Raw genomic sequence first — 18,387 nt, 5'->3', positions numbered from 1 at the left:
CGATACATAATATCCTCGCGTTACTTAAAAGTGGAAATTCTTGATTTGTGAGCATGTGAATCTTTGTATTTGATCTAGTTATCAACGGAATGATAGAGAGATAAAAAAACATAGTCTGGGAAACCCCCCGTGCGAACCAGAACATTGTAACGTCACGAACGGCGCTCCCGATTGGTCTTCGCGTTATCCACTTAAAATCGCCGATACATGAGCCTGTACCTGTTGTATATGATAGTCAATGGAGTCAACAGTTATCTTCAACAGGGGGGGGCCAGTTAAAGAGCTTATCTGACTTCAATGTATACCAACTGTCAAAGACTTGACCTGGTGGCCTAGGTTGTGGCCCCACTTTTACCCATATTCAAACATTGCCCTGAACTTGTTAAGATAGACATTCTGACGATGAGACCAAGTCATAAATATAGCTTGTAGAGTTGTTACATTTTTCTCCATTATTTGCCCTAGTGACCTTCTGTTTGACTTCATTTCATATAGATTCGAATTTGGCATAATAATTTTGTAAAAATAAACATTCTGAACAATTTTCATCAAGAGTAGGTCATAACTGAAGCCCCTTGAGTGGTAATTATGTTTTTTTCCAAGATTTGGCCCAGTTTTCCATGTTTTTGGACACACATGAACCAAGCTTGGCCTAGATATTGTCATCATTTTGACATACATGCCATTAATTTTCAGACCAATTCCGGGACATTGAGCTCAATTTTCCAGGATATTTAACGATTTTCCGGGACATGTATACATAAAGCTATATATATAGACATATATGCATTTTTGGTACGCATTTTTTTACATCGTAAATTGAGTACATTACTAATAAGTATGTTGTTAGTATCTAAAACAATTATATGCATCATTGATTATCACAGGCATTTCATTAATCTTTTCTAAGTGCATCTCAATCTTTAATTCGATCTTTATTTGCCATGTTTGCCGAGTCACAATTTATTTTCTTTAAAGACCACCATCTTGTTCAAATGATTTAAGCGGCAGGTGCAATAGCAACGCAAAATAATATACCTGCCTAATAAGCAATTTGCATTTTGTTTAATTAGTATATGTTACAGTAACTGTTTCAATAATAATTATCTTAAAGACGATAAAGATACACATTGTTTGTGTTTTTTTTTTAAATTTAATCTCGTGTAAAAAAATAAATGTTTTGATATAACTGAATCATGCATGAAATGCACAATTTCCATGAGGACAACATTGATGTTTTCATCAAAAGTCTCCGAGGTAACTGTCCATGATTTTATGGAGTACACAATATGGACCGATGAGTGTGCTTGGTATCACAAAGCCACTGAAACTATAGATTGATATTGACACGGGTTTATCCACACCTGACTAATTCACAACCGCACGAATCCTCAGATGTGTGAACAACTCCTTTGCCCTTACGCAGAGGTAAATTATAACGTAGTATATTAAATCCAATTAAACAATGTGGCCTTTTAAGTTTGACTTCGAACATGAGACAATCGATATGATAACAGGACCCCTGTCAATTGATCGATTTTGACACATAGCCTAGTCACCTATTCGGGTAGGCATTGCCATGGAGATGCTGCGGATAAGTGGGAACACAGATTCGAGGAGCAGTTAAGCCTAAGATAAGGTACATGTATATATGGATTTTGTAAAATCCGGGACATTCGACAGATTTCCGGGACTGCGGGACACGTTCTCCATTTCCGGGACAATCCCAGACAATCCGGGAAGTATGGCATGTATGATTTTGACCAAGTTTCCTCAAGATTGTGTCTTAAATGCGGCTTCTTAAATGCTAACAAGGTGTTCTACATTTTAATCTGGTCACCTAGTTTTTGTACACTATAGAACTTAGATATATACTGGATTAGATTTTATTAAGGTACACATTTTGACCAAGTTTAATTTAGATTAAAAAAAAAGAGTTCCTTCTAGAATGGTAACAAGCAAAATGGATTTCTTATATTTGACCAGATGATCTTTACAACTTCCATTGATCACATTCTAATTCGGCTTGGATATCGTCTAGATAAACATTTTGACCAAGTGTCATCAAGATTGAGTTATAAATGTGACTTACAACAAGCAAAAATTGTGGCCTCAAGAGTGGTTACCAGCTAAATTTTGACAACGCACACAGTGCAGAATGACAGACATAAACTGATCACAATTTCTTACCAATACCATTTTATGCTCATAGGAGCTTAAAAAAAAACTTCAGATTTGCTACCTACTAGTACCTTGTTTGTAAAGACACTGGCCCCACGGTCCATGGCACAGTTAGCTATGGCCTGGGACACTGCCCCCATACCACCTTCTACATAGCCCCAGGCTCCCTTCACTCCCTCTATCTCCCCCATCACATGGTGGAGCAGCACATAGCCACTTCCTGAAATATCACATAGCCACTATCTAAAATATCACATAGCCACTACCTGAAATATCACATAGCCAATGTGTGAAATATCACATAGTCACTAAGTGAAATATCACATAGCCAATGTCTGAAATATCATAAAGCCACTACCTGAAATATCACAAAGCCAACGTCTGAGATATCACATAGCCACTACCTGAGATATCACATAGTCACTACCTTAAATATCACATAGACCATGCTTGAGATATTATCTAACTTTTTTCTACACATGCATTAAGCGAATCTTTCCCAGTATAATGCAGAAATATACAATATTAACCTAACTTCCTCTATTTACTGCTGTTACCTGGTGTATCAGGGCTGATCATGGCCCCTATGACTGCATCTGTTGCTAGTGTGGCTTTCAAAGGCTCGGACTCGAACCATTTCTCCAGCACTTTACTGGCTGGCGCCGTCATCAGCTCGTAAAATGCAAGGCTGTCTGTACCCAGTTTTGATGCTGCAGGCATAAATATGATTTATTCCATATTATAGGCAGATATTGTTAAGTGAATAGTTTAGAATAATATGTTTGACTGAATAGTATACACTAATTTAGACAAATATGGTTCACTGAATAATATAAACTTGTTTAGACAAATATGGTTCAGTTGATAGTATACACTACTTTAGACAAATATTGTTCACTGGAAAGCAGACACTATTTTAAACAAATAGGGTTCACTGGATAGCATACACTTGTTGAGACATATATGGTTCACTGAAAATTATTGACTATAATATGGTGTCTGAATTAACAAAATATTATAGACAACTATGGTGTCAGAATTAACCAAATATCATAGACAACTATGGTGTCTAAATTAACCAAATATTATAGACAACAATGGTGTCTAAACTTACCAAATATTATTGACAAGGGACAAAATTGTCACAAAACCAGGTTTTCATTGTGAAAAAAAAATATGATAAAGGGAGAAAACTGAAACTGAACTTTTGAAATAAACAAACAAAATTAACCCCCTTTGTAAGTTTGTTTTAAAAAAAAATCTATTTTTAGTCATGGCGACCTTGACATTGGAGATATTGACGTGATTCTTTCGTGCGACACACCGTCCCATGATGGTGAACAAATGTGCCAAATGATTTTAAAATCTCACAATGAATGACATAGTTATGGCCAGGACAAGCTCATTTATGGCCATTTTTGACCTTTGAACTCAAAGTGTGACCTTGACCTTGGAGATATCGACGTTATTATTTCGCGCGACACACCGTCCAATGATGGTGAACAAATGTGCCAAATGATTTTAAAATCTGACAATGAACGACATAGTTATGGCCCGGACAAGCTTGTTCTGCCCGCCCGCCAGCCAGCCAGCCCGCCCGCATTCGCCAATCTAATAACCAGTTTTTTCCTTCGGAAAACCTGGTTAATAACTATGATGTCTAAATTAACCAAATATTATAGACAACTATGGTGTCGGAATTAACCAAATATTATAGACAACTACTGTGTCTGAATTACAGAATATTAAAAGCCAATAGGGTGAGCATATTTTTTCACTGAATATTATAAACAAATATGGTTCTCTAGATAGTATAGACTTACATGTTTAATTGAGTATAATACACTCATATGGCACACTTAATATTTTACATTTTTTCCCAAATGAATGGTCTTGAAAATTCCTCAAATTTTACATCTGATATTGCCCTGATAATTATGTGACAAGATATTTTGTGTGACTTTTACAAATGAGTTAGTAATATACACATGTATCAAATGTTTTTTTCCGGAGAAGCTTTTAATAATATCAATCAAAGCTGGATCAATTAGTCTCAATCATATCAAGATTAATCTTTATAATATCCAGATTAATCTCATGCATATCCAGATTAATATCAATCATATCCAGATTAATCTCATTCATATCCAGATAAATATCAATCATATCCAGATAAATCTCAATTATATTCAGATTAATCTCAATCATATTCAGATTAATCTCATTCATATCCAGATTAATCTCAACCATAGCCAGATTAATCTCTATCATATCCAGATTAATCACTATTTACATAAAAATGCACATGATATTGAATCATTACATAGTGATGAATATGTTATAACCTTTTTTTGTATATTTATGATTTCTTTAATATGTCTTAGGCAAATACATGATATTATCATTTGTTAACACAAACATATCCAATCATTAATTCTTCAAAATGTAATGTTTTAGAAAAAAAACTGAATTCATGAATGAAACTTTAAAGGTATCGTCAACCAAACAAATACGGTATTTTAGAACTTTTCTTTTTTCGTCATTCGTGGTTGACGGTACCTTTAAAACAAAATAAAAACATGAGAGCTATGTAGAGCTGCATAAATTTGCAGGAATTCATACCGCTCTTAAACAGATTCCTGGCATTTCTCAAGAACCCCATTTTCTCCCCCATTGACTGCTGCTTCCAAGGGGTGGACATGTCCAAAGGTGCCTTGTCAAGTATTGGGTCCATCGCATCCACTATTCTCTCAAGCATGGCTTCAAATTCTCCATATTTCTGAAAGATGCATTTATGAGCTCAGCAGAGGTTTTCATAATGACTAATATACTCTTTTGATTGCAAATTATATCTCACATGTAATTATTGCAAATCCTATCTTGCCTTGTGTTTATGATTGCAAATCCTAACTTGACCTTAATTAATGATTGCAATTCCTAACTTGACCTTAATTAAGGATTGCAAAGGAGTTGGTGATTTCTAACTCATTCTGGTTTCCAATATAGTGATTGCAAAGCCCAACTTGCTATAAGTTGGTGATTGCACATCCTTATGTGCCGTTAGTGATTGAAAATCATTACTCACCTTCAGTGACTGTTAATCTAAACTCGCCCTTAGAGATTGCTAATTAGAACTCATTCCAAATGTGTGCAAACCATAATATGCCCTTAGTTATTCAACCATTAGTTAATTATTGAAAATCTGGACTTGCCCTTAACTAGAGCTTTGTTACAGACGTGACAAATACCTCCACATGCCGCATTGACACAGAATATTTTGCATGTTGTCTTCACACAAAAACAGCAGACACCATGCTTAATGTTTAAAACGCACTAAGTGACCCAGTGATCTAGTTTTTCAACCCGGCATGGCCCATGTTTGAACTTGACCTACACATCATCTAGATACAACTTCTGACATAGTTTGGTGAAGCTCTGATGAAAACTACTTGAATTAGAGAGCGGACACCATGCTCAATGTTTTAAACACACTACGTGACCCTGTAACCTAGATTTTCACCCGGCATGACCCATATTCAAACTTGACCTATACATCATCTAGATACAACATCTGACCATGTTTGGGGAAGATCAGATGAAAACAACTTCAAATAGAGAGAAGACACTTAATACGGACCGACAGACAGATCGACAGACAGACAAGCTCACTCCTATATATCCCCCTAAACTTCGTTGTCTGGGGGTATAATTATTACAAATCCTAATGGACCCTTAGTGATTGCAAAATATTACTTGCGTTAATTGATTGCAAACTAAACTCGCCTTTAAAAAGAGTTTAAGTTAGGAAATCATAATAACACATATCAAAGCTTGCTTATGAGTTCATCAATTCATATTGATTTGTATATGATATTATAATTAAGTTTATATGTTTTTATTTGTGTATTTTTCTTAATATCAAACAGTACAAGATACAAATTACAAGTGCAAGAAAGAGCTGACAATGGTTTACACAAAATACCACATTTGCATTATGCTGTAGCTTTATCAAGGGTAAGAAAGTGCTTGTTTGCATACATATATCAGTAACCAATAGTTATAGAGCAGTTGCATCCCTTTGCATGCTTTTAAAATGAGAAATAAAAGTATATATGCTAATCTAGTTTTCCAACGTGTATATTTAAGAATGCAGGTGATGTTTAGTTGACACCAGTGGTCATTTTGTGTTTTTTGGCCTGGGGCGTAGCCCTAAGGCCATAGCAATGATACAAATTTCTGAGACAGTCAGAATTGGCTGGCTGCCAAAACCCACAAATGAATGAATTCCCAAAAGTCCGATATACCACTTGGCGGTAATTCATGCGCAATCAAAGAAGTTCTTCGCAGATCTCAATAACCGGCCTTGTAAATACAGAACATCACTATATAACATGACAGTGTCATAAAACTTGTAAAAATATATTGGAAGCTAAATTGCTAAGCAATGGCTATGACATTTTGCGTTAACCAAAACATTCAAGAAAAAAGAAAATGAAAAAAACAACAAATATTCATGATCATTCTCGGAAATATACGAAGCTACCGGATATTATATTTTACTCGGAGATCGAGCGCGCAAATCAAGCGCGAAAAAGTTCTACATGAGACAACGTACACAATCTGTACACTGTTCTTTATCAGGGTAAAGGCACAGTTTCACTATGATGCGGGGGCAGCTCCTTTGCGTGATCCGGGATCTACCGGATGAACCAGGGCTCCATCGGGGACAACCGGGATGAACCTGGGAAAACCGGGGCTCCACCGGGAAAGTATTAAAATGTTTAATACCTCCGAGATGAACTGGGAGTCACTGGGAAGGACCGGCAACGACAAGCGTGGCACCGGGAACAACCGGGACGGCACCGAAAACAACCGGGACGGCACCGTAGCTACACCGGGGCCCATACAGACCTCGGCAGAGCTACTGCAACGCCCTGGTGAATACCATTAGAGTCCCAGTATAGCTACATAATATAAGAAAACAGGCGCTCTGCCGGAACACCACCGGCATTCACCGGGGCTCCGCCGGGGAATTACTGGCGACGACTGGGGTATAACCGGGACGTTGCCGTAGCACTGCTGGGGTCTGATGCTGGTATAGAAACGGTGAGTGCCAGCGGTGTTACAGTATACCGGGGCTCTGCCGGCTTTCACCGGGGCTCAACCAGCGACAACCGGGGCTATGCCAGGATGCAGCCGGCTTTCACCGGGGCACTACCGGCGACAACCGGGGCTCTGCTGGGGCTTCACCTGGATAAACCGTAGCCAGTCCGGGTTGACCAGGACTCTGCCGGGCTGTTGACCGAATTCAACTGGGGTGGCACCGGAAATAGTGTGACTGCGTTAAAAAATTTCTACGAATCATCCCGGTCCTCGCCGGTCGACCGGCATTAGCAAACCTGGATGGACCGGGGCTCTACCGGCAAAAGTGAGACTTGGGCTTAAGTGGATTTTCTTTTGTATACACATTACAAAGGAAGTATGAGTGTTTTCCTGATCTGTTAATTATGTTATAGAAGCTATTTTAGGCTATTGAAAGTGATTTATTTGACGCCAACAATAACAGTTTTTTGCGGCCATGTTGTTGTTGTTGTATATCTTTACCGCCTATGTAGACAAACCTCTACCAGATCTGTAGAGGCGAAAAAAAGGTTATCGTTCCCACAACCAGTATCACTGTAGGATATACACAACTATTGTCTTGTCTTACAGTCTCTGAGCTTCTGCACTCAATCGCTGGGGTCAATCCGTATAAATTCGGACAAAGGGAGAAATTCGGACAAAACAAAGTAAATGCATTTTACGTCACACTAAAACTAGCCCTAGGCCTTCAGCGCCTACACCGCTTTGATTACGATTGTACACATAGACAATACACTCGCCCAGTCAGATGAATTTGATGAATTAGCCCACCAAAAGAGTTTGGCCACTCAACATGGCCAGCAGGAAAGAGGATTTGTCAACACCATGCAGCGCATTATATTCTATTACTATACATGATCATTTTGCCTATTAGGCAACATGTAAAAAACAAGACTATTGCCAAGCAATATATGTCCCCTACCAGCTCCACCATTGTCAGAAATTCCAGCATTGTCAGAATTTTTATTTTTATTTGTTGCCATAGCAACCAAAATTTTTGACGTAGGAACAAAATGAAATGATGTGCTTAATCTCCATATTGCCATCTATCCATGTTTCAAGTTTCATGAAAAAATATGAAGAACTATTAAGTTATCGCAGGATCCAGAAAACCACCATTATCAGCAGTATTTCTAGTCTATTTGCTGCCATAGCAACCCAAATTTTTTACTTAGGAACAAAATGAAATGACGTGCATAATGTCCATATTGCCATCTATCCATGTTTCATGTTTGATGAAAAATATGAAGAACTTTTAAAGTAATACCAGGATCCAGAAAAGTGTGACAGACTCAGACTGAGGGACACACAGAGCGCAAACCATAAGTCCCCTGCAGTGAAACCGGTAGGGGACAATAAAACAAGAGCACCGCCTTGCGGGTGCAGACCGCTCATCTATTTTCTTTTTAAAGGTGAAGGGACTCTCAATTTCAATCACAAAGGAGGGAGGGGTGGAGTGAAGAGGGATGTATAGTGTGGGGGTGTGGACATTTATTACATTATCTTCCAAAAATGCGGAAAAAAAATGCAAAAAAAAAATTACAAATTTCGGGGGTGGGGGGGGGGGGGGGGGGGGGGGGGGGGGGGGGTGGGGGGGTGGGGGGGGAGGGGATTTTTGGGAGCGATGGTTTGACGGTATTTCAAAAATAAAATAATAAAAATAAATATTTGTTTTTTAACCGTTTCAAAAAAAAAATTGGGGGGGGTGGGGTGGGGGGGGGGGGGGGGGGGGGTAAAGTGTGAGGGTGTGGTGGTCATTTGTGAGATGATCTAAATTTAATAATTTGACCTTGAGAGTCAAGGTCATTCAAAGGTCAAGGTAAAATTCAACTTGCCAGGTACAGTAACTGCATGAAAGGATTTGAAGTTTGAAAGCAATAGCCTTGATACTTTAGAAGTAAAGTGGATCGAAACACAAAATTTAACCATATATTGAAAGTTACTAAGTCAAAAAAGGGCCATAATTCCGTAAAAATGACAACCAGAGTTATGCAACTTGTCCTTTCACTGTACCCTTATGATAGTTTGCGAGTGTTCCAAGTATGAAAGCAATATCTATGATACTTTAGGGGTAAAGTGTACCAAAACACAAAACTTAACCAAATTTTCAATTTTTTAAGTATAAAGGGCCCATAATTCCGTCAAAATGCCAGTCAGAGTTACATAACTTTGCATGCACAGTCCCCTTATGATAGTTAATAAGTGTTGCAAGAATGAAAGCAATAGCTTTGATACTGTAGGAATAAAGTGGACCTAAACACAAAACTTAACAAAATTTTCAATTTTCTAAGTATAAAAAGGGCACATAATTCTGTCAAAATGCCAGTCAGAGTTACATAACTTTGCCTGCACAGTCCCCTTATGATAGTTAGTAAGTGTTGCAAGTATGAAAGCAATAGCTTTGATACTTAAGGAATAAAATGGACCTAAACACAAAACTTAACCAAAATTTTCAATTTTCTAAGTATAAAAAGGGCACATTATTCTGTCAAAATGCACGCCAGAGTTATCTAACTTTGCCTGCCCAGTCCCCTCATGATAGTAAGTAAGTGTACCAAGTTTGCATGCAATAGCATTGAAACTTTCTGAGAAAAGTGGACCTAAACGCAAAACTTAACTGGACGCCAACGCCGACGCCAAGGTGATGACAATAGCTCATTTTTTTTTTTCAAAAAATAGATGAGCTAATATTGCATTGTTTTGTGCTTTAAATTTACTCTTTTCATTTTTTATGGAAATTAAAAAAAAGTAACTTTATTCTGTGTTACAAATACATGTAAAAGTCAAACCATTTTTAACAGTCTTCTAACCTGCGCATCTTTCTTCGAGAACTGAGCAATTTGTTCTCTGTTTTTAGATGCATCTCTGCCCAGTGTAAGTGACTTCACTTCCTGTCCATTTACAGTCTGTGGTTCGATCAATGGTGTGTAAGCGTTTGGGTCCCTCAGATACACCTTCAATCCATATTTCTGTAATTAGACAATGACCACTAGAATCTGAAACACTAATGACAAAAATAACCCCGATGAATGTGTGAGTTTGTGGTAAAACACTGATAAAATTTTGCCTTTTGAAACAATAAAATTACTATATTTTCTCATTTCCTCTAAAAGAGAAGACAATACTAAAGAAAACACAAACTATTTTAATTTAAATAAGCAAATTCGTTGAATTAATATCCCCCGCAACATGCTTCTGGACACAAAAGTGTCATAATTTGACACTCAAAAAATCATTTTTTCAAGATACAAAGGGCCATAACTCCGTTATTAACAGATGGTGTACAATGCCATTTGGCGTGCATCATCCTCTTATTGATATACATACCCACACCAAGTTTCAATGAAATCTGCCAAAGCACTTCCAAAATATGGCTCCGGACACACACAAAAAAGCATTTTTTCAAGATACAAAGGGCCATAACTCCGTTATGAACAGATGTTGTACAATGCCGTTTGGCGTGCATCATTCTCTTATCCATATATATACTCATTCCAAGTTTCAATGAAATCCCCCAAAGCACTTCCAAGATATGGCTCCGGACGGACGGACAACGCCAAAACAATATCCCTCCGCCTTTGATGGGGGATAATAAATCAACAGGAGGGCTACATGTCCTCCAGCTGCATGGAACTAAACTGTTCTGAGCAGGTAGTGTACACAAGGTTTCACAATAAACTTATAAGAAAAACCGCCCCTACAGGCCTACACCAAGCAATCATGTTTTTTTTAACCCATTTATGCATAGTGAACTCTCCCATCCTTCTGAATTGGATCAATTTATTTCCTAAATTTGGGATGCCTAGTATATTTATTTCTATATTTAGAATATTTCTTACAAAAATTCCTTTGAGGTAACAGCGCAGACCCTGATGAGATGCCACATCATGTGGCTTCTCATCTGGTTCTACGCTGTTTGCCAAGGCCTTTTTTCTAGACACTAGGCATAAATGGGTTAAACACACTCATTTTTCGGCGTAAGCTGCATAAGCCAGCTTTTCACCCTGACTTGACCTTTGTAAGTGTCCAATAAAATTCAAATAAAATTTCCCGCGGCTAGGTACGAATGAATACACTTCATTTATTCCATTGGCTGATTTGAGTATACCACCAGAACATTGGAAACATATCCGCGTCTTTGTAACACTGTTTTACTGTATGAAACAATTTTATCTCTAATGAAAAGGCTTAATAGATAGAACAGTTTTACACTCAATTCTCGACATCAATACAGTTTGTGCGTACACCTTTTATTTTCAGAGTATTATCAGCGCAAAAGCGTTTATACTTAAAAGGCTATGTTCTCATATTTAGTACTTACTTCCATATTCCTGTCAACATGTTAACATGTAAAAGTATAAAGAGCAGTGGAAGCGAGGCCTCACTTTAAAGAATTGCATTTCAACCCGCGAGGTTTCGGGTCAAGTCGCGGACATTCAGAGTTTATATACAGGTCATCACCGGAGTTCGCGGTCAGTAAAATAATCGTTATATAATAAAGACGCTATCCGTGAACTAGGTGACCTGGAATTTTCTTTAGACCAGAAATATGTTAAAAGAAGATATTCAGCAATATAATTATGGTATGTCAATAATAGATTCTTAATGTGTTTTCAACAAAACAATGATAAATATTATTTTTAATAAATTTAACAATAATTATTCCACCATATTGCCTAATGTACTAAAGTGATATTATGAGCATGTAACAGTTTATAGGTGTCTATCGCAACCGTTGATTTTTTTGATGTTTCTACTTCATATACACTTATAGTAATTAATGCAGCATCAACATACTAAAACAATATACCAGAAAGAGAAAAATAATGCATTTGAATATTAACCGTACTTTCGTTTGACAACTGATCATGCGTTTACGAGTTGAACCTAAATTTAGTTTTAGTGCAGATTTGTTCATACGACACAAAGACACAATATTGTTTTACGGATCATTTCGGCTTACAGGACTGGGTGGTTCACGTAAGAATATCGAATATAAAATATATTTTTATAAACAACTGGTAGCAAGGTGAGTTGCAGATAATTGATCAGTAACCACATTTTAACTAACTATTTTGACCTGTTAATTCTTTTCAGCTCAATTCAACAGTGCAAAATGCCCATAATATCACTTTAAGCATGAGCACGATGATTCTCGATACTGTTAATAATCGAATCAAATAGCAATGCCCGACAGACCACTAAAACAGGTTTGTTCTCGTGTGGCCGGTTGACTCATATGTTTAAATTTCACTTCCATTCTTCTTTTGGTTTTCTGTTTTGTATCTATAGGTTTATGACCAGCAATATGTTATAATGTAAAATAAGCCGCGAAAACTCCCCGTAACATCCCGTACTGCGTGTGATGCAGCTAAGAACTGCACAGAAAAAGACATTCGCTATCCTTGATCTCATTCATTAAACTATTTACGCCGTATATCTTTTTTTAAAGATATTTCTTGTTTAACCTAGCCCAGATAAACTAACAAAACAAGACCATGGGCAATAACTCAGTCAAAACTTTTAATTATCAGAATTCCTTTATTTACAATCAAGTACACAACAAGGTCATTAAACTGTAAAAGCTTAATTGAGATTCTACCCGAAGTTTAAGAGGAGTGAAAACTTAAAACACAAAAATGTTGGACTATATATTCAATAGTGTCTCTCAACTGTGAGACTTTGAGCAAGATCAGCCAAACATTTAAAGAAAAGTTGAAAACTAATAGTTTTGGGAATATTTTTTTAGGGAAAAACAGACAAAATGTCAGAATTCGGTATAAAATAATTGCAGCCTTAAGTCCTTAATTAATTTAATGTTCTAAGCAAGTTCCATGAAGATTGTCACTTCTATATTGGTCACAATTTTTTCTTTAATTAAATGCATACATATTGATATACATGTACTTCTTAACAAAACATGATCAAGTTTTGAACTTGGCTGAGATATCATTGGGACAAATGTCCAGACCAAGATTCATTAAGATTGGGATGTGAATGTGGCCACTTGAGTATTCATAAGATTTTTATAACTGAGTTGTATACCCTGAGTAAGTTTCATGATGATTGGGACAATAAATGTGGCCTTAACAGAGTTCAGAATTATTTCTTTTGACGTCGGCAGAGATATCAAAAGGCACACATTTCTTGGTAAGTTTGTAGATGTGGTCTCTAGAGATATCATAAGCTTTTTCTTAAATTTGACCAAGTAAACCTACTCTTTTACCCCACATGACCCAGTTTTAAATTGGCAAAGATATCATTTGGACGAATGTTCTGACAAAGTTTAATTGAGATTGAACAATAAATATTCCCTTTAATGTGCAATTATGTAAAACAAACCCAGCACAAACAATGAATTCAAAACTGTTATTTCACCTTTAGTTCCAGGTCTTGGTAAATTTGTGGTCGCAAAAGACTGAGAACATATGACGCCCTTGAAAACTTGTAACCTGAAGTGTGAAAATAAATAATTTTTTATCTAATGTAGAAAATATTCTGACATCATGCTGAGCACATTGCAGTTGACACATGAAACTGACAAACTGTGGTCCATTTTGCTAGCATGATTACACAATGAAAAGTGTACTTGTTATGAGAGTACACATACTATTAAATTCAATGACATTTATTATACAATAAAATAAATGATATTAAAGTTCATAATGAGAACATTTGTTTGTAAGCATTTATCCTCTAGATGTTTTTTTTGATACTTAAAATGACATGAATGAGACTGGCTTGTCCAACAATTTGCACTGTGGTTAAATTTAGGTATTAAACTGAATCAGTATGTAAAAGAAAAAGACCATAAAGAACTTCTTAAAGACCAGCCCAGGTCCCTTTAATCCTTTACCACAGATACGCACATTGACACGTTTGTTGTACCTTCGAAAATCAAATTAAATTTCAGACCTATCTTACAAGATTCAAGATTGTTAGCCTTCATTTCCCGAAGATACTGATGAGCAGCATACAGCATAAAACCTAAACCTCGCAGTCTGTTCAGGTTTTATGCTGTTTGCTGCTCATCAGTATCTAAGGGTTGGAGATGAAGCCCTAAAAACTTGAATCTAGTAAGAAAGGTTTTTAATTAAATGTAACTTTGTAAGGGACTATAATGGCGTCAAATTACGTTTCTAAGTGGTAAAGGGTTAAACCTCGCCTACCAGGCACTATCTCCTCAGTCACTGCAGCGCCCCCTATCACGTGCCTACGTTCCAGTACGCACACATTCAGTCCACTCTTCTGAAGATAGGCCGCCTGGAAAACAGGAACAAAACAGGAATACTGATAAGAGCTCTGGGATCACGATGAAACAGAAAATGTATTTGTCTGTCAAAAGGAAGCACTCGACATGTTAAAGATATGTAGGATCTGCCATGATATGTCATTTCATACAATATTTTATTATTGGAGTTTCCTGTAGTAGTTTTATACATCATGGAATGAAATGACAACAAGTTTGTCATCACATTCTTTTAAATTAGCAAGCATAATTAGAATGAACATACATATTTTATGGCAATACCGGAAAGTTGTTGATGTTGCAAAGTCATATCGTCAAAACAATGCTGTTGGCCTTTAAAAATAAAATTAAATAAATAAGCACAAAGATCTATATAACTAATTTCTTAGATAATAAATAAAAATATCTTGTATGTTTATATTACATTAAAAAAAGGCATAGCATGTCCCGCCCTATGAATATTAATAATGGTTGCATTACACAAAAAACATGATCAAAGTAAGGTTCAAATTCTGTAATATCACGATTGACTTCTTCAGATCTACATACAGAATACAATTGTGATAAAAAATTTAGTCTCATTTTGGGACTGTGCTCATGCATATGTGAGATAAGTGTTGTCCCAGATAAGCCTATAAAGGGCTACCCCTGGCTTAAAATTTTCTTGAACCAAAATAACCTTAAAACAGGGTTATTATTTTTATTATTGTGTTTGTGTGAGGTTTTATGAAGAAAAAGCTGTAGCCAAATACAGTTTTCTTCAGCTCAATTTGTTTATTTGTAGCCATTGGCTGATATAGCTAATCACAGTGCAAGCCCTACTTTACAATCTGCAATATTAATATTACAGAAGGCCACAGCTCTTGCTGGGTATAAATTTTCGTTCGCCATTATCTTTTTTCCATTTTACAACTTGAGCATCCACTTGTAAAGACCAAAAACATTCTTTGCCAATCTTAAATCTTCAATATATAAACAATGCAATTGCGTAGTGTGTAGCTATTTGGAGGCTATGAAACATATCAAGGTCGTGGTTGGAAATGAGCAATGTTTGCTATAAAGGATAAAGGTACAGGAGTAGATATAGATTGCAATGCTGAATAATTGCAGCAATTTGCAAATCATTGTTCAACCATTTTTAACCAATTATAATTTATAACAAAAACACATAAGAACAAAACTGCCATAAACATAAACTTGTATTCACCCAATCAGTAAGGCTCAATCGGCTGTTGTCAGCTCAGGTACATATGTATTACTTTAGTATTCCGGGTACCCTTAACCCTTTCCCACTTACCGGTAGGTATGCATTTGAATGCATGTGTAGGCCTAGCTCAGAAAGATAAATTTGATTAAAGACTTTTCATACTAAATTCAAGTTTTAAAGGCTTCACTTCCAAGCCTTAGATACTGATGAGCAGCAAACAGCATAAAACCTGAACAGACTGGAAGTTACTTGCAAGCCTTTCTGGTTTAATGCTGTTTGCAAACGCCATTTTTACTTGACTTCTGAGAGAGAAAGGGTTAAAAGTATCCCCGGTACTCTTAAGTATAGTAAGTATACTACAAAATACCCAGGGTATGCAAAATACTTCTAAAGGCACCTAACCATACTCTAGGGTATTTTGAGTATCTTTTCTGTACCACATCTACATTGTAGTATACTTAAAAGAGTACCCAGGGTACTTTTAAGTAGTAGTGTACCTAAGTCCACAATGACCGATCTAAAACTAATCAGAACTTCATTCAAAACTGCATTCCCCAATTTTAACTATGTTATTAATGTACCAGTAATCTTCCAAATTTAATCATTTCCCTCACTAATTTATCCCATAGTGGACTGGCTAAGTTGTCTTCCCTATTGAAAGATAAAATAGCCATGAGAAAGATTATGCAAATTTAGACAAAATGTCATGCCACAAAATGCCTCAGTAAGTGCAATGAGCAAAAATAACATTTTTTGTTAAATATAAATTTGCAATAATTACATGTATATTATACATGAAATATGTTTAACTATGTTGAGACTGTAACAGATAATTGTGGGAATTGTTTAATTGCAATGGAATAAAGGAAATGCAGTACTCTTGTGAATATACATACAGACACCAAGCCATTGTGACCTGCAAATGTCAAAATTAACAGGCATGCACTACAGGAACAGTAAACAGGGACACAACAATAATAACAATATTGATTGTGTTGTAAGAAACTGAATCAGTGATGGTCACCAGCATTTTTACTCAATATAGCCAAAGGCCCTTGTTATCTATGTGTTGTGAGTTTGAATAGCTATTTGATCTAAAATATAAAGCAAATGAGAGAAACAACCATCTTATATCTGTGAATTATCATTTAACTGTAACATGCACTGCACTACAACATGTTTATTTTTTAGAAAAATAAGGTCACTTCCAACAAACATCCTTGCAGTTGCACAAGCTCTAGGGTGACACAGTTAAAGTGTCTGCTTATCACTTGGGAGGACCCTGGTTCAATCCTTGGTTGAAGCTCAGGACTTTTCACTTTACTATAGTATGTTAATGACACATATGTATATATTTTTTAATCAATTATATTTAAACATGCCTATTTTTTTCCTGAATGATCAATCATTCATTAATCAATACCACTAAAATCTAAAGTGAAATCAGTGTTTTGTTTTATTTTCTGCAATTATAATTCATCATGTTACCTCCTCCAATAACTATGGCATCATATGAAGATTTAAGCTGCTTTCCATTCACTCCAGGCTTGGTTGAGAAGTATCTACCCAATGCAAACACACAACCAGATCTCGTTCGATAACTTATCGGTAACATACTAACTTGAAGCCTGAAAATTAGTATTCATATATTTTGTCGAAAAAGACACAAACTGCACCTTTAACACGGTGCGACAATGCAAAGATAGGGAAGTTATTAAATTGAAAATCCTAATTACAATAACAAAGAGCGATACTATGCAATGAACTAGACAATTGTCAACCCTATCTTAACTCACTACTATCTCCAATAAACGCTAAAGCAGACGTGTTTGTGCACAGGGTCAGGTTAATTTCTTTCTTTGCAATTGATATCACAGGGTCAGGGGTGAATGCAATTAAAGTTCAGTGTCAACCAAGAGATTGTGTTCAAGGCTTATAGGTTACCTTACACTTAATCATAACTACCCAGTTTTGTGATCATATGATATTTTTTCGTTGTTGTTCTTGCATTGGTCATTTTTGCAAAATATCAGAAGTGTACTGCTGCAAAATAATAATACAGAAAAATGATATAGATCTAATAGCATTTATTTTTATATCTTGTCATATACAGTATACACAAAAGCCAAAAGGACAAAATTCTGATGGAAATATTTAATGTTTTTTGGCATGTGATTCTCTATTGGCAAGTTGATAGTAGTCTTATTTAAGACGAGCAAAGAATTTAGAGGTACTTTTTATATGGGCTAAATTCTTTGGAACGACCGATTTAGCGTTAAATTTCCCGGGTACTTTTTAATCCCCTGGGATATTGCGGTTATCTCTGCCGTCTGTGCATCCGTCTGTCCGTCCGTCCTGGCCACTATCATCTTCTACACTATAAGCACTAGCACCTTAAAACGTACACACATGGTAGCTATGAGCATATGTGCGACCCTGCACTATTTGGAATTTTGATCTGACCCCTGGGTCAAAAGTTATGGGGGTTGGGGTGGGGCCGGGTCAGAGAGTTTCACTCATTTTTATGTCCCCGGTATGGTGCATTGGCCATAACTTTTGCAATATTGAAGATCACCGTCTATCATCACCACCGGAAATAGATGACCAG

At 36.4% G+C, this 18,387-nt stretch overlaps 1 protein-coding gene across 4 annotated transcripts in view; it reads right to left on the bottom strand.

Annotated features, from left to right (window-relative positions):
• LOC127837013 (pyridine nucleotide-disulfide oxidoreductase domain-containing protein 2-like) overlaps positions 1-17,698 on the bottom strand; it is a 36,189-nt gene extending 18,491 nt beyond the window's left edge. The window contains exons 1-9 of one of the 4 annotated variants that reach the window (XM_052363705.1): positions 17,576-17,698; positions 17,268-17,407; positions 16,676-16,695; positions 14,493-14,586; positions 13,702-13,775; positions 10,134-10,292; positions 4,804-4,960; positions 2,739-2,891; positions 2,253-2,401 (exon numbers count right to left, since the gene is read on the bottom strand). In XM_052363705.1, the coding sequence (XP_052219665.1) occupies positions 2,253-2,401; positions 2,739-2,891; positions 4,804-4,960; positions 10,134-10,292; positions 13,702-13,775; positions 14,493-14,586; positions 16,676-16,695; positions 17,268-17,394 (933 nt within the window). In that variant the 5' untranslated portion in view covers positions 17,395-17,407; positions 17,576-17,698. The other 3 variants (XM_052363707.1, XM_052363708.1, XM_052363709.1) reach the window with 3 other exon arrangements.
• Positions 17,699-18,387: the final 689 nt, after the last annotated feature.

This window comes from Dreissena polymorpha, chromosome 7 (assembly GCF_020536995.1).
Source record: "Dreissena polymorpha isolate Duluth1 chromosome 7, UMN_Dpol_1.0, whole genome shotgun sequence".
In the NCBI taxonomy this organism is placed as follows: Eukaryota; Metazoa; Mollusca; class Bivalvia; order Myida; family Dreissenidae; genus Dreissena; species Dreissena polymorpha.
The sequence above is the reverse complement of the archived record's forward strand: the minus strand, read 5'-3'. Positions and strand labels throughout refer to the sequence as shown.